The 27406-nt window shown below is 36.1% G+C and overlaps 1 protein-coding gene and 1 long non-coding RNA gene across 7 annotated transcripts in view; one reads left to right on the top strand and one right to left on the bottom strand.

Moving 5' to 3' along the window:
* LOC129927485 (uncharacterized) overlaps positions 1–6758 on the bottom strand; it is a 29793-nt gene extending 23035 nt beyond the window's left edge. The window contains exon 1 of the long non-coding RNA XR_008779097.1: positions 6613–6758. This is a non-coding gene — a long non-coding RNA (uncharacterized LOC129927485). The remainder of the gene's footprint in view (positions 1–6612) is intronic.
* Positions 1–27406, top strand: part of LOC106079488 (protein HtrL-like) — a 45510-nt gene that overhangs the window by 7692 nt on the left and 10412 nt on the right. Inside the window, exons 1-3 of one of the 6 annotated variants that reach the window (XM_013240654.2) lie at positions 74–1035; positions 22025–22475; positions 22993–23230. In XM_013240654.2, the coding sequence (XP_013096108.2) occupies positions 22025–22475; positions 22993–23230 (689 nt within the window). In that variant the 5' untranslated portion in view covers positions 74–1035. Of the gene's footprint in view, positions 1–73; positions 1036–11879; positions 12008–15220; positions 15357–19333; positions 19484–22024; positions 22476–22992; positions 23231–27406 lie in introns of those variants that run through there. The other 5 variants (XM_056036982.1, XM_013240655.2, XM_013240656.2 and 2 more) reach the window with 5 other exon arrangements.

Raw genomic sequence — 27406 nt, 5'->3', positions numbered from 1 at the left:
CTTAGCTGGTCTTTGAATCGTTTCCGTGGGGCGCCTCTGTTACGTCGACCACCTTTTAGCTCAATAAAAAAGACTGCCTTTGGCATACATTCGTCTCCCATACAGGATACGTGCCCTGGCCAGCGTAACTGCCAGACCATAAGAAGTCTCTCTATACTGTCCATACCGGCGTTCGCAAGGACATCGCTGTTTCGTTTGGGACTAGTCATTTGTGGGCTAATCACTGCATTGCCTCCAGCATGCACAGAGTATTTTTAAAGTGCTAATTGACTCGCGCAGACCAATGCCACTCTTTAAACTAAATGCAGTTCACAGCAGCGCAGAAGTCTGAGACGGCTGTGAACAACAGATAGCCGTAGGTGTTATATCGGAGTTCCCGTCTCCTAGACTGGCTGCCGAACAAAGTTATAGAGCCCAGTCTGACCGATGGCCGAATTGCTGATTAGCTTCTACATCTTTAAGTTAGATCTCATCTAGATCTAACTAGATCTAGTCCTAGAGTTAGTGAATACTAGAAAATCTAGTAATGATAGAAGATAAAAGTGTAGCCCTAGCTAGAATGAACTACTAGCCTTTTTTAAAATAAGTATTTTATTAGACTTAGTCTTGACTAGATAGATCAATATAGTCTCCATATCTAGATACGATCTACGTTGTTTAAACAATCATCCGAGAGAAGGAAAACGCCATAGATTCCGGCGGCCATCTTTTATATATTTTATTCATATTGTCGTAACCCTGTTTTTCCCTGACTAATCTTTTTTTTTTCCACGTGCGAAGTAGAGTCATTTTTGTTTATGCTGTTGGGCGTTAATGACCTTTAACTAGTGTGTAAATGTGTTAAGAAACTTGAGTTATGATTTTTGGATTTCTTGACTGAGGATTGAGGATTGTTTTCTTTAATTTTTTTGTGTGATTCGGGATATGTAAATTTCATTTGGAGATTGTGACATTGTTTCTTTTTACCGGGATTATGATTGATCATAGTTGGATTGTGCGTCTGCAATCAGAGAGATACCAGCGATCTGAAAATCGGTAAGTTATTTTCTTTAGTTCCATTCCACGTCTTAACAATATACATATGTGGATAAAAGCCGCATTTTTTTTTATTTTTGTCTGTCAGTCTGTCTGTCCGTTATGTTCATTTCGAAAAAAAAAAATAAAAGCTATTGAACATCTGATTAACCTTTAATTTCCCTTCCGAAACATCGCAATACTTTTAAGTTTCTATAATAGATTGTTCCGGGTGTTTATATATATATGTATAGTGAGAGAAAAAGAGAATTTTAGATAAATCTAATACATTTAATTAAATTTTGCGGGATGGTCTTTTATGAAAATTAGATGTACCATAGTCTTGTGGAGAGATTTTTAAACCATACTTTGGTGTTGGGAAGTTTTTTTCCTTGAAAATCGAAACATAATATTAACGATAATTTGATTTTGCAACGTTATAGCTAGAAAATTAAATTTGTAAGAGAGAAGTGCGATTTTGCATAAATAGAGTTAAAGTATTTTCATAAAAAATACGGAACAACCGATTTTCGTAAATGAGAAAAAGATTATTTGTTTTATTTATTAGAAGAGGGATTTCAAACAGTTATTTGGCGTTAGTACATTTTTCATATAAAATTCGGAACTTTTTTGGCGACGATTTGTAAGAAAATTTCTTTTCAAAACAAAATCCGAAACATTCTTTACCAATTACAAAACTTTTGTTATGTTTCAGCAAGAAAATTAAATGTAAAATAAGTCTAAAAAGTGATTTTCAGTAATCGTTTCTAGTAAATTACTTTACTTTAAAATCCTTAACAACCAACCTATTGTCGATATTTTTGAAATAACAAAGTCTTTTGACATAAATTTATATTAAGATGAAAATACGGAACAATTTGATATCGATAATTAAACTATAGTGACGTATTGTCAAAGAATATAAGTGTAATATTAGTATTTTATGCGATTTCAATCATTGGACATAATTTATTTTTTATGAAACAAAATCCTGAAAAACTTTATAGTTAATGAAATATGTATCAGTATAGAGATTTTTATTTAGAATCGAAATGCTATTTACATTTTAAAAAAACGAAACAAAATATTATTGTTCATGTGTTTTTGCAACGTTTAAGCATGGAAATTAAATGTAATATTAGTTAGAAGAGCAAACACATGTTCGTTGGCATTGATTTGTTTTTCACGAAAACATCCGGAACAATCTATTATAGATACTTAAAACTATTGAGATGTTTCGGAAGGAACATTAAAGGTTAAACAGATTTTCAATAGCTTTTAGTGGTTTTTTTTTTAATCTAAACGTGACGGACATACCGACCGACAAAACGCACAAAAATAAGCGGCTTTTATTCTGATGGGGGCATCAAACAAAAAATAAATAAAATCTGATTATTTTAAAATTTTGAGGAAATTGATTACTACTGCATTGGCCATTACCTTTTACGCTACTTCACGAAAGTCGCTGCATAAAAAGTCCATTTAAAAAAAGTGCGTGATATTTACATAGAAAGCGCATCCTTAGCATATAGAAACAAACATAAATGTTTTCTTTTAATTTTAACAGCTAGAGGACTAGAAGAAAACACCTTTAACTCAATGAGTGCGGAGCGTCTATCCCATAGACGGTCTGTCTGCCCTAAACGCACGGAACGTCTATCCCATAGACGTTCTTACCCTACCTTTGTTTCGTTGCATTTTTAAATTAAAAATTTTAACTAACAACAGTGGAACTATTTTTAATTTATAAAAGAGTTCTTCATCCTTTGTTTACATACTACATAGAAATTAGAAGCTTTTGGCTTTATTTAGACATTTATTTATTACTTTTTTTACAATGTAAAAAAACGTCGCCATGACTACGCTAGTCCAAGACACACCCACAATGTTGACTACTGAAGAAACTTTATAATTATTCTAAAAATTATCACAAATAAATAGTAATAATGAAGAATTTGATCTAGATTAGATTCAGGTAGTGGTAGGTCACCGTAGGTCTAAATTTAGCGTATTTATATTATTATATCTATATTATTAGTATTTAGATCTAAATCTATTATTGTCAGTAGGCTAGGTGTAGTCTGTAGATCGAGATTGACTAGATCTAAGCTTTTATCTCTAGACTTGGACTCTAGATCTAGATATATCTCTAGATCTTATGGTAAATAAAAAGAAAGGAAATGGTAGATCTACATCAAATAATCATCTACTGTACTGTGGGCATTTTTTCCCCATTTTCTTTTTTTTTTTTTTTTTAGTATTGTTTATCTGTAAAAATCTACAACATCATGGCTATGCTTGTCCAAGACACACCCACAATGTTTACTACTGAAGAAGCTTTATATTATTGTTTTATTTATACTTCTATGAATTGTAATAATGAAGATCTTGATCAAGATTTAGCATAGAATGAAGCAGACTTGGACATTATTAGCATTTAGATTTAGATCTAGATCTAGTATTGCCTTATATGCTTAGGCTTAGGCCTTAGCCTTAGACTAGGGCTAGGTCTTGAATGTAGATCAAGGTTGACTAGATCTATGCTTTTATCTGTACACCTTTGTAGATTCCTATAGATCTAACCCTTAGATAAATGAAAACAACAGAAATGGCAGATCTAAATCCAATATTCATCCACCATGCTGGGCCTTTTCTTGGTATATTTTCTAGCAATTTTTTTTAGTATTGTTTTTTAGTAAAAATCATCACCATCACTATACTGGTTCAAGTTGCACTCCAAAAGGTTTACTACTAAATAAAAGTAAAATATAAAACTATTCTAAATCCATAATTTATCACAAAGGAACAGTAATAATGATCTATTCGATGTCTAAATCTTATTATATAGGTAAAATGAATTAGGATTTTTATTGTCCTTCATCTAGTTAGAGATTTAGGCTTTGATCTCTCGCTAGCCTATGTCTTGCACTGGTCTAGTATTAGAATGAAAGATGTTCTATGCAAATAAAAAGAAGACAAATCTAGATCTATATCCCATTGATTCAAATGTACATAATATTTGAGTGCATTTGGTTGATAGATTTAGTGCTGGTATCTATTGTTATTGGTAGTAATGAAAAGCGCAATAATTTTCACTTTTTTTTCTGACTAAAAAACCAGGTAAAAATAATAATATAATCAATGATTCATCATCTTTTATTGACTATTTTATCACATTTCTTTTTGAAAATATCACAAAGGAACAGTAATAATGATCTATTTGATGTCTAAATCTTAGGTAAAATGAATTAGGATTTTTATTGTCCTTCATCTAGTTAGAGATTTAGGCTTTGATCTCTCGCTAGCCTATGTCTTGCACTGGTCTAGTATTAGAATGAAAGATGTTCTATGCAAATAAAAAGAAGACAAATCTAGATCTATATCCCATTGATTCAAATGTACATAATATTTGAGTGCATTTGGTTGATAGATTTAGTACTGGTATCTATTGTTATTGGTAGTAATGAAAAGCGCAATAATTTTCACTTTTTTTCTGACTAAAAAACAAGGTAAAAATAATAATATAATCAATGATTCATCATCTTTTATTGACTGTTTTATCACATTTCTTTTTGAAAATGCTGTAAATAGTCTAAATATGCTGTTTCAACAGTAATACAAAGAACAAAATCTAAATTTAGGTCTCAAAAGTTCTAAAGTTGGCATCCATTTTTTTTTCTGAGTGTCATATTATTTAGATTATAATTTGTATCTTATATTTAAATAGAAAGATGTTTACATTTTCACATTCTCCATTCATTTACCTTTACTTTGATACCAAATTTGTTACTATAGCATCATTGGTACTTAAACAATAAATTTTTGTTTTAGCCATGTTTGGAACATTTTCTTATTTTTTTGAAAACAAAACACAGCAGTCAAAGAGTTAACTAATAGTTATATTTGTTGTGAACATTTCTTGTATATTTTATAAATATATTTGGTTTAGTGATACTGAAAATACAAATTTAAAAAATTATCATTCTTTGTTGACATATTGTATCATTACCTCCCCTACATTTATGTAATTGTTTTAGAATTGGTGTATTGTTATGAAAAAAATCACTTGCATAATGAATTTTGTAAACTAAACGATTTGCTTTTAGAAAACTAAAAGTAGCCGTTGCACCTAAACTTTTCAAGCCGCATCGCATGGTGAAAAATATTTTTCATTTTTCTTCTAGTTTTCGAGATCTGAGTGTGACAGACAGACAGGAGGACATTTTGCACAAACCTAATAGCGGCTTTTCCCTTTACTGGGGCCGCTAAAAACAATAATTCCAAGACGACAAAGATATAGGCTTAAGTTGAAATGCAAAGTGACTTTGCTAAACTGTGAAGATGCTGTTGTTCTCTTCCGCGGTGGTGAATGCTTGAAATAGGAACAAATCCCAAATGAGGTAACGCCGAACTCAATGCTGAACATGAACACAGACGAAAGGCCAACAATCGATAAATGGAGTCGACGCTAATGTTAAACTATAAACACTTTTAATACTTAAGAAGGGATCCGTCTAATGTCTTTTAGTAAAGCCGTATATCTACTACTGGTTATTCTTAATGTTCTACACAAAGCGTCTTGTTTATAGCGTAACTTCTTCTTCTTCTTATATGGTACAGACGTTACTTCAAAAAAGAAGATGATTACGTCCTACGCGTCATGCATTTAGTCATGCATATTAACCAATAAACTAAACTCCGCCAAGTCACAGGTTTTCCTGGCTAGCTCAGGCAACCCATTCCATGCTCTAATAGCACTAGGGAAGAATGAGCTTTTGTACAAATTTGTCCTAGCATATGGAACGAGAAATGTGCCTTTATCTTTGTGTCTTTCTGGGTTTTCTAAAGATCTGTCACGTCATTTGTCACTAAGTAAAACTTTCCCATTATTCCCGAAACAAATAACTATATCCTCATCGTGTCATAACAACTCCTCCCCCTCCCGCTAAAAAAAGTTGCCAGTCAATTTTTTATCTACCGTCTTAGTAGTACATTGTGCAAGGGCCAAAATATATGGGAAACATAAACCACACAACTTGAGTCTTGATTTCGGTTTCAACTTCTTCAGTGTCCCAAACTCAAGTTGATCTTCACCCATACTTCCCTCAGGTGTTACAAGGTGGTACTGTCCAACGTGGTGTCCCGCAGGTGACCGTCGATATAGTTCGTTTGTGTTGACACCATACGTGTGTCTAGCTCTACCTATCGTCATGTTCCAGAGGTTCCGTTTTCCCTCACACTTGGGGACAGCCATTCTACCTATCACACAAAATTAACATTCATCACTACACGTTCTCCCACTATACACCTAACGTTTCTTCGGGCATTTACAAGTGTATTTAATCTCCTCTCTCCACTTACTTGTCCCCACACGACCTAACTCTTGACTGATGTAGGATTATGATCAACTACGACAAGAGAAATTATAAAACGTACTTTTCCGTGATATCACTACATCGTCGCCTTATAAATGCCCTTTCTATTCATACAACCACACATACAATTCATACATACTACAGAAATAAATAATTACCAGCCAAACTGAGCCAATCTAATAATAACTAAATTACAAACTCAACTCTATTTCCAATTACGTACCTTATAAAAAATATATTATCCCCAAGATAGCTCAAGACAACATATTACTCGTCTATGTATCACAACTAGCCAAGTCAATTAATTAAAAATAAACAATTGAAATACAATCCATTTCCAACTTATTTACACAATACAGTCGTATGTTGTTTCACTGGCCATACACGACCCATACATTTGTTCTCTCCAACTGGAGCTAACATCTCTTCTTACACAACTAGAGACCGCGTGTGGCCTTCTCCCTCTGTATGACTTTCGATTACCGATACTACAGTTATCTCTTCTATCATCACTATCGGATACAAACCTGCGCCTCATATCCGAACTCGCAATCTTCTGTTCAGACTGTTCTGCCCTACTCCCACAGTCTTTAGCGATGTGCCCATGTTTATGGCAGTTAAAACAAATTCTGTCCTTTCTAGGTTTGTTTCGCCTCATGTTGCCATACCTGCTTTGCCAACATCTAACTTGTTTGTCAATAGCCACTCTGACGCCTGCTACATTCCCTAGCACTAAAGCTCGGGTAAGGACGCGAACGTTTCGTCTCCCCAAGGTCCTTCGGTACAGGACGGTTTTTTTCCCTTCCACAAAACTGTAGCATTCTCGATACTATAGGCTTCAATACGATGCCCCAACGTATGGGCGTTTACAAATTACAAATGTATATCTCGTTACCTCCTAGGTCTACGAGACCAAAAACTCACTGGCTTTACTTCGCCGACGTGGCTGTACAATCAGGGTCTAGCTGCAGACTAGCCCGATGACGTGAACTTCTGCCTCCTCCTAACAGACGGCTTCTAAAACTTCTGGGTGATTAAATGCTACGGTATATATATATATATATATATATATATATATATATATATATATATATATATATATATATATATATATATATATATATATATATATATTAACCAAACTAGAACAGGATGTTGACATGAAGAGACTAACGATATCCGCTCAAGTAGAGAGCCAATATGGAGAGATTGTGCCTAAGATAGATGTTGTTTGTGTACCTGTGATGTCTTGTCAATAAATATCGATGAACCTCGTTGAGTTGCCTCACTTAAGTTATTACAATTGGTCTCAGAAGTGGGATTATAGGCAACTCAACGAGAGGAGGTAGGCTTTGATTACAATGACATATTTGAAGCTATTACATCAGCTCTCAATTAAAGAGATAAGACAAGAGCTTCGGGACCGAGGTTTAAAATCCCTCGGTAGCAGGGAAACGCTCACGGCTCGTCTGAGGCAAGCTCTGATCAATGAAGAAGAAGATCCGGAGACCTACACATTTGAAATTGAACTTGGGATTGTTGAGTTCATTGGCAAGATCCAGGACTTTTTGGATGCATTTGATGAACAACTGAACATGAGCAGGAACATAAAGTTGAACAAAGTTGATGAAAGTGTATTGCAAGTAGAAGGCCAAATAGACCAAAGTGATAAAATTGAGTCGCAAGAAAAAGGAGGAATAAACTCGTTAGGGAAGGAGCAGTTGCCTGGTCAGGACTGTGGCTGCACAAACAGTGGTAATGGAGGCGCTGGGAATTGGAGCGCTGTCTAAGACTGTGTTGTGGGCAAGTCTGGCGGGGATGACTTTCATGGCGAGAAACGGGACAATGATTGCTGCGGCGATATCAATGGGATATACAGAATTGAAGGAAACAAATGAAGAAACTAGAGAAGTCTGTTATGAGCCTGAAACTTTTATTCCTGGTATACCTGCAACGGGCCGGACAGATCAAGACAACGTTAGGTCTGCGTCCAAGCTGGCTGCTATGGACCTTAAAGACCTCTGTTTATCTGTCAGTACCTTTGATGAGAACTCAAACCATGAAAGCCTCAAGACCGTTTCTGATTCCTTGCCTTGGATGTCGTCGGGTGAAATTGTGAATACGGGCCTCAACAATGACCGAGGCAGAAACAACGAATTTGACTTTGGCAGCGGCATAAGAGAGAACTCCATACTTGGCAACTGCATCCAGGCGATTGACATGAACTGTATATGCGGCGTCCTGTGGGGACAGTGCCCATGCCAAGAAACCCACCTACAAGACCTGAACTTGACAGAAATGTGTACTTCTGCCCACATCAGTGAAAGTGACTTGTACGGTGGTGAATTAATCCCAGCAAAACCTGATGTAGTGGTGGATGAACATTACAAGGATGCTTCATGGGCATACCTAACAGATGAAGCTGAGAAAGACTATGTGCTTGAAACCATGGCTAGCTGTGGGCCTACAACTGTGTCACGACACGTCCATGGAAAAGGTCCGCTGAATCAGCGTCTTAGAACAACAAACCTGGAATCTACGGTGATCACCACAACATCCATTTGTGTTACGTGGCTGGCAACCCTGACCTCCACTAACTCTCCATGTGTCAGCTGGCTGGCATCAGCGACTATCGTCATGAGGTCGAAGCAGCGACCACGATATCACCTCACGCGTAGACTTGCCAACTGGAAGAAGAGGAAGCGACGGCCACGGGAAACTGTGCAGATGGCTTTGTGGGCAACAGACACCCTAACGTCTGTGGTTCCCACCGATCGACCTCCACCTGAACTGTCAAAGCTCCACTGCAGTGTTTCTTTTCGGGACGAAAAGTGCTAAGACGGGGGCAATGTTATGACTTTTCCATGCGCACCACCATCCAGGCTAGTGCAGAGATGCGCACTTCTAGTAACCAAACTAGAACAGGATGTTGACATGAAGAGACTAACGATATCCGCCCAAGTAGAGAGCCAATATGGAGAGATTGTGCCTAAGATAGATGTTGTTTGTGTACCTGTGATGTCTTGTCAATAAATATCGATGTACCTCGTTGAGTTGCCTCACTTAAGTTATTACAATATATATATATATATATATATATATATATATATATATATATATATATATATATATATATATATATATATATATATATATATATATATATATGTCAATATAACACGTGTAAATACGTCATTATAGTTTACAATAAAAACCCATCAACGTTACTCTCGGCATATCCCGTTCTTTACGACTCCATGTATGGATTAGTCATCATTGTCCTATTCATCGTCATAGTTGTAAAGCCGGATTTACGCCAGTGCAGACAATGCATCCGCCCATGGCGTCAGCTTCAAAATGGGTGGTGGGGGGTGGACCATTACAAAATAAAATATTTAAATCTATTTTAACATGAACCTAGTAAATCAAACAAAGAAAGATAAATGTATGTCATAAATGAACACGTACCCTCATGTGTAGCTAACCTAGCATTAATTTAGTTCATTTTAATTAAAATTTTCTAAGCAGGGTAGAGCCTTTCACAAAATCATGCCCTGGGACTGTACTTACTAAAAAAAAAACGGCCCTGAGCCGCTGACAAGTCTTACTTATGGACACATCCCAGATACCTCGAACCTGCTTCAAATCGTTGCTTCTGTTCACCCATTGCACATTCTTTCCATCCAGTATCAGTTTCGCCCTGTACGTTCTAGACTTCGTGTTGCGCTGTCGATTGATTGACACAGTACCTTAGCTCTATTCCCTTGTATTGAACCTTATTAACATTAAAAGATTACAATATACTCTTCAGAAAGAAACCATATCCACTTGTTGTCTTGTTTAAGTAACTCCCTTAATGGGGCAGTTATTTCTGACAAGTTCTGTAAGAATTTACCAAGATAATTAATCATACCCAAAAAATCTTTCTAATTCCTTGCGATCTGGAGGGTATGGCATGGATTGTATTGCTTCAATCTTTGAATCATCAGGTTTTATACCACTATTTGTATTGATATGTCCTACAGACTTGACTTGTTGTACTCTTAGGTTACATTTAGATGGCTTCAGTTTGATTCCTTTCGTTCTTGCTATGCCAAGAACTTGCCTAAGTCTATCATCATGCTCTTCTATCGTGCTACCTGCTATTAGTATTTCGTCCAATCCCTTGAATAGTGTCGAAAGCTTGGTGAAATCTTTTTGCAAATACTTCTGCAGAAGAGTTTAGCCCTAATGCTAGTCGAAGAAAGTTATATCGACCAAAAGATGTGTTGAAAGTTGTGAGCTCTGTACATTTCTTGGCTAGTTTACTTTGCCAAAAGGCAGAGTTGGCATCTAATACTGTAAACACTTGACTGCCACTTAGTCGGCTAGCTATTTCTTCTATAGTAGGTAATCGGTAGTGTTCTCTTTGAATGGCTTTGTTGAGGTCTCTAGAGTCTAGACAAATCCTTAATCCGCCTCCTTTCTTTTCTACAATAACTAGTGAGTTGACCCATGCAGCGGGATGATCTACTTTTTCAATGACACCCTCATCTTCCATTCTTCTCAATTCATTTTTTAATTCCTCACGTAGTGCCGCTGGGACTTTCCTTGCTGCGTGTACAACAGGTTTAATGTTGGAATTGACCTTTATAGTATATTCCTCTTCCATGCAGCCTAAGCCAGTAAATACATCCGCGTAGCCTGAGAGTGTATCGTCCTCTATGAAGTCAACTCTTCTGATTAAATTCATTTGTTCGCAGCCTGGTAAACCAATAATTGGCTTTAAATGCGTCTCCACAATTTGAAATTCTATTATGGCTGTCTTACTTTTAACAGTATAATTTGTGCTTTGTCAACAATCTTCAATCTTTCTCTACTTTAAGCAGTAAGTTTGGATGTTGATTGAGGATTTTCTTTCTTTTTAATTGCTTGAAGATTCTGTATAGTAGAATATTGACTTGTGCTCCAGTATCCAACGTGAATGTGACTTGTTTGTTTTCAACAGTAATGAGTGAGTTCCATTCGTTGCTTACACTATGAAAAAATTTTCATCAATGGAGTCATTTTGACCTTCTGACTTCACTATACTTACAGGCTTTGATAAGCACACCGACGAGAGATGACCTTTTTATGACACTTGTGACATGTTTCCCCATAAGCTGGACACTGACGTGGTTCCTAGCCACAATAGCTACAGCTCACATTTCCTTTTGTTCTTTTAAAGCAGTGGTTCTCAAACTTTTTTTTGTCTAGTAGACCCCTTGACATGTTTTCTGGTTTTCCGTATACCCCCTGCTTAAGTTATATTGACTGTTGAAAATTCATCAATTTCAAATGACACATTTTGTTTAAAATAATTTCTAACCAGTGACATGAGGAGTGAAAAAGTAATTTAAAACTACGTTTTAAGTTGAATCTTTTTTAAATAAATGTCACGGGTGAATGTGTGTATGTATGTATAATCTATTTTTACAAAAGAGCGAATCACCGGAAGAGAATTAGTTGTCAAAAGTAGAGAGTGCAGTGTGTGATCTGCCGAAATGATGATTAAAAGTTGATGTGTTTGATCGAGTGTTGCTTGTCTATGTGTAACTACTGCTGAACCAGGGACACCTAGAGACGTATCGAGACTTATGGTAGTTTCTAGCCAGTTGTCGGTAGAAATATAATTAGAAAAGCTGTAACATATTTTGGGGGCATCGTCTCGTTTATCTAGTTACTTGACTTAGATCTAGTATTGGAAGACATTAATCATTAGGCAGAACTGCAGTTCGCAATTGTAAAAAGGTCAAGGACCAAGAAAGCAGTGAAGTCGTGAAGTGTGTGCGCTCACTTGCAAGGGTGGAAAAAAAACTAAGACAACAAGCCGAGACTAAACTAGGTCAAACACAAGTGCTAAAGCAATTAGTATTGTTTATATTGGATGCTACACATTTAAACAAGAATCGCAGAGAGATTATCACAGTCAATAGCCGCTGGAAAAGAAATGGGATTGACAGGAACCGCTTTACAAGAGTGGGTAAAAGAAAGAGAAGACAGAGAGCGAGATGAAAGAGCTAAAGAGAGAGAAGAACGAGCTAAAGAGAGAGGCTGAAGAAAGAATTAAAGAAAAAAGAGTCAGTAGCACTAGCAAGAATTAAAGAGAAAGAAGCTGATGTAGAAATACATAAATTGAGAGTCAGAGAGTTGGAGCTTAGGGATACCAAAGTAGAAATCAAAGAGCATATAAAACCTATATGGAAGCCAAAGTTGCCACATTTTAATGAGATTGTAGACTAAATGGATGCATATTTGGCTAGATTTGAAGTGCATGCTCAGGCTACAGATATACCTAAAACTCAGTGGGAAAGTCAAGTATACACATTGGTACAGGGAAAGGCACTGCAAGCTTGTATCAACTTTTCTAAGAAAGATTTAGAAGAATATGACAAGGTGAAGGAAGTATTAATGAAAAGATACAACTTGACAGATGAGGGGTAGAGAGAGAAGTTCCATACAGCTAAACCAGAGAGAAACCAGCCATTTCATGACTTTGTTGAGGACATTACTAGATACCTAATGCGTTGGGTTGAATTGTCTAACACTGACAAGACATTCGAAGGTCTTATTGATCTGTTCATCAGAGACAAGATCCTCACATCTTGAAATACTCATTTAGTGGCTTTTCTACATGAAAGAAAACCATGTGGCGACAGCAGTCAAGTTGTGTCAGCAATATATTACTGCACATCCAGAGCAGATAATTCAAAGGTAGGAAGACTTGATAACTAGCAAGTTTGCGTTTGCTGCAAAGACTAATGATAACAAAAGTATTTTAAACAAGAATGGAAACGGTACCGTCTGCAGAAAAGAAGTGTGGATGAAAAAAGAAAATGTTTTAAGTGTTTCAAAACCGGACATTTAGCGGCCCAATGTAGAAACAAAAGTCCACTAAGACGAACTGAGAATTACGGGCTCAAGCAGAAGTCAGGAGTTTAAAACCAGCAACAGGGGAAGACCAACAGGACATCCATACAATGCGGCTGTGTGCATAGACTATCAACATGGTGAACAACTTCCTCATGAAGCTGATCAGATCCAGGTGGCTGAAGTGGTCACTTGTCACGCTGGGAAACTAAAAATGTATCCTGGATTCGTAGGAAAGAAATCTATTTGGGTCTTGAGAGACACAGGAGCGACCACGATCGTAGTAAAGAGACTGCATGTGCACCCTCACCAGTTGACGGGTAAGAAAGTTCAATGTATGACATTTGGGGGAACAATTGAAGAATATCTTACAGCTGTCATTGACAATGATACGCCATTTTTTCTGGGAAAGTTGAAGCATGTGTGTTGGAGAGGCCTGCAGCTGACTTGATTCTAGGAAACGTGAATGGTATACCTGAGCCTACCGTCACAGGAATCTACAAGTGGCAAAGGTTAGCTATGTCAGAAGTTACGAATGCCGTGACGAGACCTCAATCTGGTGTGATAGATAACATGGGACAACCGATCACACATAGTCAGATTGAACTGCCAGAATCAGATGTAACATCCAGCTATGCATTGAAACAAAAGGAGAACCAAACATTGGTTAAACTTTTTGAATTGGCGGAGCGTCCTACCAGTAAATTTAAAGTTAAAAATGGGCTTCTGATGAGACAAGATAACAAAGAGAAACTACAGCTAATCGTTCCTGCCGCCGACAGAAACAGAATTTTAAAGTTAGGTCATGACTTACCTTTTGCGGGTCATATGGGGACAGCACGAACAAGACAAAGAATTCTTTATAACTTTTACTGGCCAGGAATATTTAAAGATGTGAACAAATATTGTTCAGTGTGCAGCACTTGTGCCAGTACAAAGCCCAGAGATCGTTATACAAAAGCCACATTACAGGTCACAGATCTGCAAGACAGACCTTTTCAGAAAGTAGCCGTAGACATTGTGGGCTCCATAAACCCTATGTCTAAAAGAGGATACAGATACATCCTTACGATGGTTGACCTATGTACACGTTGGCCAGAGGCCGTGCCATTAAAGAAGGCATTTGCTGAGGAACCGATCCTGCGTCTACCTGACTGTCAGAAGGAATTCATACTATCTACTGATGCATCTGCTGCTGCTATTCGGGGATGCCTAGCACAGGAACCATAGGGCATTCTACGACCAGTGATATACGTCAGTAGAACGTTGTCTTCAGCGGAACAACGATACAGCACCGTAGAAAGAGAGTTGTTTGGGTAGTAACCAAGTTGGCCAGATACCTGTTGGGCAGAACATTCGTACTCCGCGCAGATCACGCACCCTTACGCTGTTTAAACACACGTAAGTCGGTGAATTCCAGGGTAACTCGCTGGGCCCTGATCCTTCAGGACTTTCAGTTTGAAGAACAGCATATCCTGGGTAAAGCAAACGTCGTAGCGGACATTCTGTCACGCTTATCATAGATATAAGCCTACGTGGCTTCTTACAAGCATGTGTTGCTTCAACTAAGACTATGTGTCTTCAACTAAGACTATGTGTCTTCTACTAAGATTTTGTGTCTTCAACTAAGACTATGTGTCTTCAACTAAGACTGTGTGTTTTAAACATAGACTGTGTGTCTATTACATTGAAGTCTGTATGACTACCTCGAAGTCTGTGTGACTACATAAACGCCTGTGTGGCATACCCAGAGCCTTTTTGGCCTATCGAGTAAACATTTTTGTTGTATTGTGTTTTAATGTTTTATATTTGTTTTATAATCATGTCATTTAGATATTATTGTAAAAATTGATTATAACTTTAGGAGAGGCGAGAAGTCACGGATGAATGTGTGTATGTATGTATAATCTATTTTTACAAAAGAGCGAATCACCGGAAGTGAATTAGTTGTCAAAAGTAGAGAGTGCAGTGTGTGATATGCCGAAATGATGATTAAAAGTTTCTGTTTGATCGAGTGTTACTTGTTTATGTGTAACTACTGCTGAACCAGGGACACATAGAGACGTATCGAGACTTAAGGTAGTTTCTAGCCAATTGTCGGTAGAAATATAAATAGAAAAGCTGTAACAATAAAATTATTAACAAATTTAAACCCATTATATAACAGTTAAGAGCTTAGAATTATGGTTTTGTAAGGTTCTTGAAAATTAGATATTTTAGAGCGTTTAACCATAACTCTGTTGATGTCTTATGCTAACCATAACAAGCCTACTACAAGAGGTCTTGCTTAACATAAAGATAATATTATGATAAATACGCCGAATAAAGATATACTTACGCTACTTGTGCCTCGATTGTCAGTTACACTTCAGGATCGGCCTTTGCCCCCCATGTTTCTTTATTTTACTTAATTTGACCTGCCTTTAATAATAAGATGAATTATAAGCTGTAGATGTCAGGAGAATGCGTTTCTGCGGTGAAGAATGCAAGACAACGCTTGGTGTCTTTGGGGAAACTTACAGCGCTCCCTCAGACCCCCAATTACTAATTTATTAGTAGTTAAAAGTTAAGCAATCCATCACTGAGTACCTGCTCCTATTGTTTTACAAAAAGCACTATATATATATATATATATATATATATATATATATATATATATATATATATATATATATATATATATATATATATATATATATATATATCATGGGCGTAGCCAGGATTCTTTTTTTGGGGGGGAGACCATCCCCCCGACCCCCCCCCCCCCGCGAAAAAAATATATTTATGTATATGTATGTGTGTGAGTATATATAATCTTTATTACATTCTGACCCATAATTATTTAGAAAGACGCTTATTGTGCCCTAGAATAGGTTCTTCCTGGAGTTAGTGGGAAAATTGTAGACTCCCCGCTATTGCCAGCAAAGGGGTCTGGGGCCCCGCCGCCAAGCACTATATCTGATATTGAAAGCCAACAAAATGCATATTCTGAGGTGCATTTTCCTGCTATTAAAAAGTTTTATTTCAATAACCTAATGTGCTATTCTTACTGTCTTAGACCCTCCCGCGCCGTTCGGCGCATTCGCCGTCAAGCTGTTTCCACAAAAATCTGTCACTAATAATGTCTGCGGCCTCTTCCCACCTGCACTGAGGACCTCCATGAATTTGTGGCGCCAATTTGTACTAGAATGTCATCGCAACTCTTCCTATGCCTAATTCATTTTGTCGTAGAACATGCGACGCTCTGTCACAATCTTACTACAGGGTCGACTCCCAGTTCGGCATAGGATTTCCTTGATTTAGACCCGATCTCTATAACTGACTCCTAAAATCTGTCTTAACCATCTTTGTTGAGCCACATTTAGTGTTTTTCAATTTCGGCAGATGACTATTCACTGCACTTTATTAGATGAGCCCCGCCACTGGTAGAAATGTGTAACCTCTCTTGAATACGCTCTTGGAATTAAGTCACTGTAGTTTGGTTTAGATTTTATATCGAAAAGTGAAGTTTTATCGTCAAAATCATCTGTTGGTGGTTTTATACTAAAAAATCTCTGGAGTTATGTGTTGTTGTTTTTTTAAATTCAAAACACCATTTAGCTACGGTCATAGAATTTAGTAACTGTAGTTTGCTTTAGAATAATATTAAAGATAGAGATTTTCCACCTCAAAACGTTCTGTAGGGGGATTTTAAACTCAAAACCATCTGGAGGGGTTTTAAACTTTTAAAAAAGCCATTTGTAGGAGAGGGATTTAAACTCAAAACCCTCAATTGTCTTGGCTACGCTCAAATAATTTTAGTGTGTAATTTGCTTTTTTTTATATTGAAAAGTTTTTTTAGCTTCAAACCCTACTGAAGAGGAGGTGGGGTTAACTCAAAACCCCTTTGGTTACGCTCATAGAATTTTGAGTGTGTAATTTTTTATTTTTTTTATATTGAAGAGTTGGGGGTTAACCCCCCCCCTTTTTGGCTACGCCCATGATATATATATATATATATATATATATATATATATATATATATATATATATATATATATATATATATATATATATATATATATATATATATATATATATATAAGGCTAAATAAGGCCCATCTTCGAGTAAGAACATTAAATTAAATATATATATATATATTAGGGTTAGGGTTTGGAAAACAATCGCCCTCCCCCCCCCCCCTCACAAAGACATGACTCCACATCGGCAGATTTCACTGGTTCCAATTTTGAACTTCCGTTACAAACGTTGTCTCATTCTGTTGTGTTCGGTCCTAAATACAGAGTTATCTTTTCGTCAAAATGTTTTTGTTTAATGTATTCCATATTTATCAAGAAGAGCATCAAAATTACTTTAAAAAAAAAGACAATTCCTCCTTTCTACAACTTATGGAGCTTTTTTTTTCTATTAATGACTGGACGATTTTTTACCCCCCCCCACCCCCCAACGAGAAAGAATCCTGGTTAAACGAATGAATGCCTATAGATCTACTAGACTTTATAATGTTCCTATGACAGGCCTTTAGGTTGAGACTTAGAAGACGATCGCTACAGTAACCCTGTCTCTGATTTCTTGGTTTGTGATGCGGTCTTTGAATGTGATGCCTAGGATCCTTCTGTAGCATCTCAATTCCATTGCTAGGATCCTCCTCTCAAGCTCTGCATTCAACGTCCACGACTCGCAAGCATATACAAATGTGGCCATGACCTGAGAGCGCATCAGTCTGATTTTGGTGCCGAGGGCTTAGCCCTTATCTTTCCATATTATTTTAAGTTTTGAAAGGGCTGTTGTGGACTGTGCTATTCGGGCCAATAGTTCGGGTTTTGTTTCTTCATCTGAATCAATAGCTCGAGGTATTTGAAGCTGTTAACACTAGTTAGCTTTTCACCTCCAATACTGATGCCTCTTTTAAAGCCCTGATGGCTATTGGTCATAATTTGATTTTTTTCGGCATTTATTTGCATGCCATATGCTGCGGAAGTCTTGTCAATGCGCATTACCAGGTCAGCTAGTTCTTCTTCTCTCCCTGCTAGGCCGTCAATGTCATCTGCGAAGCGCAAGTTAGTAATTCTTCTTCCTCCAATGCTAACAGTACCTTCATAGCCCTCGAGGGCATCTTCCATTATCCTTTTAAGGAAGATATTGAAGAGTGTTGGTGACAGTAAGCAGCCTTGTCTTACTCCAACTGTGGTTTTGAACCAGTCCCCAATATTATTGTTGAAGTACACCGCACTGGTGGCATCCTTGTAGAGGTTCTGGATAACTTTGATTATGTTTTTATTAATGTTGTACTTTTCCATTGTCGCCCAGAGTGCTCCGTGCCATACTCGATCGAAAGCTTTCTTGAAATCAATAAAGACATGAAAAGATTCTCTTGGTGTTGGAGATATCTCTCACAGAGTATTCTGAGGTCTAGAATTTGTTCAATAGTGCTTTACATTCGGCAAATCAAGAACGCGATAGTCCTTTCAATTTTTTTTTTTTACCTTGAAAAATTATAACAAACTAACGAGTTTTTTCCTCGCTGCCAACGAGCAAGTAATTCTTTTTTCAGCGTTAAACATCTATTGTTAATTTTCTATGAAAATCGTTTAAGCCTTTTTTTTTAGATTAGTGTCCAGGTTCCTACCCCCCCCCTTCCTTCAGGTGCCAGATTCCACGAAGTTCTAACTTGAATAGAGGCATTGTAAAAATTAATGCTGAATTTTTAAAAGCAGCATTCTAGGTTTCTGTGGTCAATGCTTAATAAGAATGTCGGATGTCCTGTGATCAGACTAAAGATATTTTTTTAACAAATATTGGGTTTATTTGAATTATACATAAAGTAATGACTAGACGTAATCCCATGACTCTTAGTTCTTAGAGAATAGAAAATCAGTTAATATTGAAGTCTTAGGAAGCATTAAATTACTTTAAATTTGGAAGTAAAACTTTCAAGAGAAAAAAAAAATTCGCACTGCATTTTTTTTAAATAGAATTAGCCTCGTATTAAATAGGTTTTTTATCATTTTATTTTATTCCATTTCATTTGAGTCTGAAATATACACTCACAAAAACATCTAATACCAATGCGATCTAAAAAAAAATAATACAGGAGAGTCTATAAAATAAAAAAACGTAGTCTATGTTGTGTATATAGTCAAAGGATTAGCAACAAGAGAAACGGTCAACTATGTGTTGTCGAGACAGAATTAATATTTAGTAGGTAAGATTTGTTTTCTAGAGTTCACCTTTCATAGAGTCTAGAATATTTGAGTGTGAGATTTTGTTTTTTTTTTTGAAAATAGTATTATTGTATGATATTTCGAAGGTGGACACTTCTTTATAAAGACTATGTTAAAATGACGACTCTGGAGAGGAACAGCTTTAAAGTGAATGTTTTAAACTACCGCATTTGATAGAGTATACTCATGATGTTATTAAATGAAGTTTTATTTCATAGGTCTCTAGTCAGAGATTTTTTAAAGGACGATGAGAATAGGAATACGATTTCTTATTCTGCATATGTTATAATATAAGATTCTATGTTAAACTTTTTTTTGTGGTGATTACTTCAGCATGTAATTAAATGTTGTTTGTGTGTGTGCTTGTGTGTGTGTGTGTGTGTTCATGAATGTGATACGGTTATGTCCATCGTGAGTGAATGAATAGTGCTATATATAATGGTGTCAATCACTAGAACTGTATAACTGAATGTTTTTATAAAAGAAAAGGATGGGTCTAATATATTTTCAAGACAATATAACTGAATGTTTTTATAAAAGAAAAGGATGGGTCTAATATATTTTCAAGACAATATAACTGAATGTTTTTATAAAAGAAAAGGATGGGTCTAATATATTTTCAAGACAATATAACTGAATGTTTTTATAAAAGAAAAGGATGGGTCTAATATATTTTCAAGACAATATAACTGAATGTTTTTAGAAAAGAAAAGGATGGGTCTAATATATTTTCAAGACAATATAACTGAATGTTTTTAGAAAAGAAAAGGATGGGTCTAATATATTTTCAAGACAATATAACTGAATGTTTTTAGAAAAGAAAAGGATGGGTCTAATATATTTTCAAGACAATATAACTGAATGTTTTTAGAAAAGAAAAGGATGGGTCTAATATATTTTCAAGACAATATAACTGAATGTTTTTAGAAAAGAAAAGGATGGGTCCAATATATTTTCAAGACAATATAACTGAATGTTTTTAGAAAAGAAAAGGATGGGTCTAATATATTTTCAAGACAATATAACTGAATGTTTTTAGAAAAGAAAAGGATGGGTCTAATATATTTTCAAGACAATACAACTGAATGTTTTTATAAAAGAAAAGGATGGGTCTAATATATTTTCAAGACAATACAACTGAATGTTTTTAGAAAAGAAAAGGATGGGTCTAATATATTTTCAAGACAATATAACTGAATGTTTTTAGAAAAGAAAAGGATGGGTCTAATATATTTTCAAGACAATATAACTGAATGTTTTTAGAAAAGAAAAGGATGGGTCTAATATATTTTCAAGACAATATAACTGAATGTTTTTAGAAAAGAAAAGGATGGGTCTAATATATTTTCAAGACAATATAACTGAATGTTTTTAGAAAAGAAAAGGATGGGTCTAATATATTTTCAAGACAATATAACTGAATGTTTTTAGAAAAGAAAAGGATGGGTCTAATATATTTTCAAGACAATATAACTGAATGTTTTTAGAAAAGAAAAGGATGGGTCTAATATATTTTCAAGACAATATAACTGAATGTTTTTAGAAAAGAAAAGGATGGGTCTAATATATTTTCAAGACAATATAACTGAATGTTTTTAGAAAAGAAAAGGATGGGTCTAATATATTTTCAAGACAATATAACTGAATGTTTTTAGAAAAGAAAAGGATGGGTCTAATATATTTTCAAGACAATATAACTGAATGTTTTTAGAAAAGAAAAGGATGGGTCTAATATATTTTCAAGACAATATAACTGAATGTTTTTAGAAAAGAAAAGGATGGGTCTAATATATTTTCAAGACAATATAACTGAATGTTTTTAGAAAAGAAAAGGATGGGTCTAATATATTTTCAAGACAATATAACTGAATGTTTTTAGAAAAGAAAAGGATGGGTCTAATATATTTTCAAGACAATATAACTGAATGTTTTTAGAAAAGAAAAGGATGGGTCTAATATATTTTCAAGACAATATAACTGAATGTTTTTAGAAAAGAAAAGGATGGGTCTAATATATTTTCAAGACAATATAACTGAATGTTTTTAGAAAAGAAAAGGATGGGTCTAATATATTTTCAAGACAATATAACTGAATGTTTTTAGAAAAGAAAAGGATGGGTCTAATATATTTTCAAGACAATATAACTGAATGTTTTTAGAAAAGAAAAGGATGGGTCTAATATATTTTCAAGACAATCAGGTTCCAGAACGATGGTGAAGAAACAGAAAAACAAACCGCCTGGTCGAGAGGCTAAATACGCTTGAACTTGTCTTGGCTACCTATGAAGGGGGCTAAAGGTTCGTCACCCGACTCGAGCAGAGTTGTGTTGACTGAGCGCCTAAAGGCAGCACGTAAAAACTTCTCCCAGATACCCCCCTCCCCACTGGTCCACAAATAAGATTGGACCATAGCGCTCTGAGCATGATATAAGCATAAAAGTAGCGTTTTATAAATGCTATAATTATTATTATTATTATTAAAATTCTTATAAAAAAAAATATTTTGACTGTATTATTTGCAGATGTGGCCAATCAGCATTTTCAAAAAGAAGCCGGTTGCTTGGCTTTTGATAATCTTCCTTGCTCTGAGCATCTTTTGCTTCGTTTCACTTCAAAGCAACATGAATAGGCAAACGAGTGTGGAAGTCAATAATATAAAGTCTCGGAAAGATTTCGGCCATGAAAGTACCATGAGATTGCAAAAGAATGTGGAAGACAATAATGCCAAGTCTCAGAAAGAATTGAGCAACGAAAGTACCACGATTAGGCAGAAGAATGCTGAAGACAATAATAATACAAAGTCTTGGAAAGGTTTCGGCCCTGAAAGTAGCACGAGATTGCAGAAGAATGCTGAAGACAATAATAATACAAAGTCTTGGAAAGGTTTCGGCCCTGAAAGTAGCACGAGATTGCAGAAGAATGCTGAAGACAATAATAATACAAAGTCTTGGAAAGGTTTCGGCCCTGAAAGAGGTAAGACAAGGACATTGACTTTAAAAAAAATTGTAACTCTATATTTGTTTTTAAAAAGGTTTCTATGATCTTAACTCATTGGATTGTGTGGCTGAGTGACTTTGGTATCTATCTAAGGAGTATAGTTTGAATCCATCTCTACTCGATCTAAATTATATTTTACTGAGCGCCTTCAGACAGTAATAAATCCTTCCCCTCCCCTCACATGTTCACTAAAGAGGTTGGGCAATAGCTTAGTACTCTCCTTTCTCCCTAATGTCATTTGAGATTGGAATGAGTTGCCAGGAAAACCTGCAACTTAGCAGAGTTTATGTCACTGATTAACATGCACGACTACATTGACACATTAACTCTTTCTCTCCGTAATTATTTACCACATTCTGGTAGAATGAACATTGGTATCGTCAGTTAGGAGAGAAAGAGTTAAATCCTTAGGGACGTAACCATCTTCTTTTTCAAGTAGCGTCTATAATCTATAATATAACATGAAAGAAACTTTGTACTCCGTACTTTCTAGGGTTGTATAACTTCACCATAGTGACCGCGATGCTGGACATTGGCCGCGGCAACTGGACAAAGCAATCCAGACCGTACAACACCTACCTTTCATACATGGAGGGGCTGCTGCAGCTGGACGTCAACATGGTGGTATTTGTGGAGCCCAAGGGAAAACCTTTCATTGAATGGATGAGAAGGGGCAGGGAGAATAGAACACGTATTACGGTCACTACTATCAAAGATCTACCATATTACAGGTCAGTTTCTTGCTTGCTTGTTTAATACTGCCGGACTGGTTATATGGGCATTCGGGGAAATGCCCCGTGGGCCGGTACCCAATTGGGCCGGTAAGGTCACAAAAGGGCCAGTAATTGTTTTTCAAGATTTATAATATGTTTGTAAAATGTTTTACATGTTTCGGATGTTCCTTCAGAGTTGAAGATAATTACTTCCTAGTCCAAACCTCCCGCAGGACGACGGGGGATGTGAGCGGGCAAGGTTTGAACCCTGGACCATCGATAAATCTGAACGACAGTCCAGCGCGCAAACCTCACGTAACGTAAAAAAAATCTGAGCATCGCAATTTTAAAAAATCTTTTACACTTTAAGTCTTATACTAATCTAAAGCATTGCATATCATCATTTAGTGCTTCTAGTAGACGTCAATTCCTTCTTAAACTTGATTAAACAATAAACAAGAAACTTAAGGTCTTTATTTCTTATAGAGATCGATGTGTGAATATATTCGGATGAACCTTTAAAGGAACCAACAGCAACGTATCAAGTCCAGTAGATGTCACGTCCAGCCACATACGAGTTCTTACTGGTTTTTTGGTGGAGTTGTCTCATGATCTTGAGTTGTCCTCGCTACGAAGTCCTTCACAAATCACAATTATTATCTTGAACAGTTTAGCAATGCCTTGATTTAAATAAAAATACAAAGGAATCGAAAAAGAAAGAGCAGAAAATAAGTAAGATCAAAAGCAACTATTGCAGGAATTGCAAAAAAAAAATGTATTAAAATTATTTGTTATCTCGCAAGCACTAGAGATTCACCGACGTTATGATGACAGTATTTATAAATGAACAGGCTCAACGCCATCTGACGACAAAGAATTCAAAGCTATAGATGGAAGTCGAAAGAGGCTTTGCTAACAATCTTAACAGCATTTGTTTTACTGAACGTATAGGATATTAAATTACCTTCAAACAAGTGAACTAAATGTTGTGTTGTGTGTGTAGCCAGCTCTAAGATGCAGAAAGTCCAACTAGGTTTCCAAGTTATTGAGAAATAGTCAGTATATGATCTTGTGAGTAAGGTAAAGTTCTTGCGATCTTAAGGGCAGATGATGTTAAAGATACCTGTTTCTTTGGCCAGTGTGTCTTGTGGACAGCACAACGACCAACCGCATTTACTTTCCCCAATTAAAGTCAAGTACCTGTTAAAGATGGGTGGACTCAAGGGCACCCGAAAAATCCCAAAATTCAAAATCCCAGTCTTCACCGAGATTCGAAACCAGGACCCCAGGTTCGGAAGCGCTTAACCACTTAGCCACCTCGACCTTATGACATTGTGAAATGAGCAGTTAAATAATGGAAGATGAAGAGTTGTATTTGTAAATTGAAGTCCAAATGCCTGAGAACATGGCGAGGAGTGAAAGTGAATCCTAAACAATATGTTCGTTAATCGAGGATCTTCAGATGTCTTGAATGTGAATGTCAAGTTCATGTACATATTACTTATGCGGTAGTAGGAATTAGTTCACAATAAGAGATTCCCCACTCCAAGTGTTATACTTTATTCATTTAGTAACGCGCTTATGTGATAATCTCAAAATCATCTTATAAATTATTCATTTAGCAAACTACTTTCGATACATTATTTAACTTTGCACAATGATTTTGAGGATATGTATAATTGGATGACCGTCATCTGTCATACTATTTGTGGGCCGGATCATATGCCCGGGCCGATTTTGACACCCAGACTGCCCCTGTTGTTTACTTAATACTGGGCCTAATTAATTTAGTACTACTTAAGACCGGACAAATTGATCTATTTGGTTCAGTATGTTCTACTAAATATTATCTTATACATTACAGGCGTTACTCCAAAAGAGAAGATAATTACGTTCTACTCGTATTCATGTGTCAATCTAGGCATGCATGTTAAGTTGTTTATTTTTCTGACTGATTCAGGTTCCATGCTCAATTAGCGGTAAGAAAGAAGGAGTACGTGTTCAAATTTGTCCGAGCATATGGAATAAGAAAGGTGCCATTATCTTTGTGTCTTTCTGATTATTTTATTAAGTTTTGTTACAAAGCTTATATCAACTTTGTTTGGTAAAAAGTTTGTACACGTTATTTCTCCGCACTCAATATCGGATCAAGCTGAAATTTTGCAAAATTATTTCTTTTACTTAAAAACAAAAAAAAAACTTTTTTTTTTTAAATTAGCAATTATTTAATTAACAATTGATAATTAATTATTTTGTTTGGTATTTCCAACAAGGGAACAAAATTTCACTTGACTGAAGTGGTGGTATAAGCTGAAATAGTCCCCATTATAGGTCACCGCTTTAAAGTAAGTTTGAAACAAACAATACATAGCTATACAACCTTATATAGTCATAGGCGCACCTCACTCGCAAAGTGGTTAGCATGTCGGCTTGAGGAGGCGGGAGCCATGAGTTCGAACTTAAGGTCTTTCCGCCTTTGTTTTTTGTACATGCTTTTAAAACCGATTACGGTAACATTCACCCAGGATACCCCTTTCTTTCTTCTCCCCCTCCCCCCCCCCCCGCCCCCACTTTCCCAACTGGTCCAAATAAGTGATAAGATCAAAGCGTATTTAGAAAACAAAAAGCATGAAATAGCGCTAAACATAAATAACTGGTAAAAATATTTCTAATCACACAGATTTATTGTTGTTGTTAGCAAAGTTTTTCGTGGCAAATTTAATGAATGTCATTTTCTTGGGAGAGTGGAAATGTCAGGCAAATCAAACCAGCATGTGTTTTTCTTTTTCATCAGACTAAATATTGAAATAACATCTTATAAGATTGCAAGATACCGATGCATATAAAACAAATATTCATTTCCAGCCCTGCACAAAAATCTCAGAATGAGTTTATAATTGTATTAGCAAGCCGCTTAATGGATATACTTAATAGAGTAGTAAAGGTTATACTTATCAGAGTCGTAAAGGTTATACTTATCAGAGTCGTAAAGGTTATACTTATCAACAGGGCCGCCGCGAGGGTTGTGGCCGTCGCGGTGGGAAATTTTTAAATGTCTCCCCACCTTTAAGACTGAGCTGGACACTGTTCCAAATGTGGCACTGGATTAAAATCCATTTTTATAGGCTAATCTATTTTTCCCTTTTTTATTCGCACAGTTATTGTACCCCTCAAGTACAACTATGAATCATAAATCATGCACTAGGAACAATTTCGGACATACGTGCCAACAGAACTCTGACATCTTATTGTTGTTGTTTTTTGTGATAAACATAAAAAACATATCTCGTTCAGACGACTAGCTTATGCTTCTGTATTTGCGACGGTGAATTTAGAATTGATGAGTTGCGGCAGGTATATACAATGAACAGCGGAAATGATCATGATCTATATACCATTTCTCGATAACTTTGACTACTTAACAGTGTTATATGGTCTGGACTCTGATATGTTAACTTGTTGGTTATTGTAAAATAAAGCATAATCCAAAAAAAAAGTTCAAAATACAAAAGCAATTAACAATTGAACTTTTTCAACGTTTTGTACACTCTCATTATAATCATCACGAGTCGTAAAGGTTATACTTATCAGAGTCGTAAAGGTTATACTTATCACAGTCGTAAAGGTTATACTTATCAGAGTCGTAAAAGTTATACTTATCAGAGTCGTAAAGGTTATACTTATCAGAGTCGTAAAGGTTATACTTATCACAGTCGTAAAGGTTATACTTATCAGAGTCGTAAAGGTTATACTTATCAGAGTCGTAAAGGTTATACTTATCAGAATCGTAAAGGATATATTTAAGACGTAAAGGATATACTTATCACAGATGTAAAGGATATACTTATCACAGATGTAAAGGATATACTTATCACAGATGTAAAGTATATACTTATCACCATGGGCGTAGCCAGGATTTTTTTTCGGGGGGGGGTTTGGGGGGGGGATTTTTTTCTACCCCCCCCCCCTCCAGCGAAATTTTCTTTTTATATGTATTTATGTGTGTGTGTGTGTGTACATAATCTTTATTGCATTCTGACTCTTCATTCTTTCGAAAGACGTTTATTGTGCCCTAGAATAGGTTCTTCAATGAGTTAGTGGAAAAATTGTAGATTCCCCGCAAATACTAGCAAGGGGGTCTGGGGGAGCGCTAGGAGCTCCTCCAGCGCGGGGCTAAGCCCCGCCGCCAAGCAC

Source organism: Biomphalaria glabrata, chromosome 7 (genome assembly GCF_947242115.1).
Source record: "Biomphalaria glabrata chromosome 7, xgBioGlab47.1, whole genome shotgun sequence".
Lineage (NCBI taxonomy): Eukaryota > Metazoa > Mollusca > Gastropoda > Planorbidae > Biomphalaria > Biomphalaria glabrata.
The sequence above is the reverse complement of the archived record's forward strand: the minus strand, read 5'-3'. Positions and strand labels throughout refer to the sequence as shown.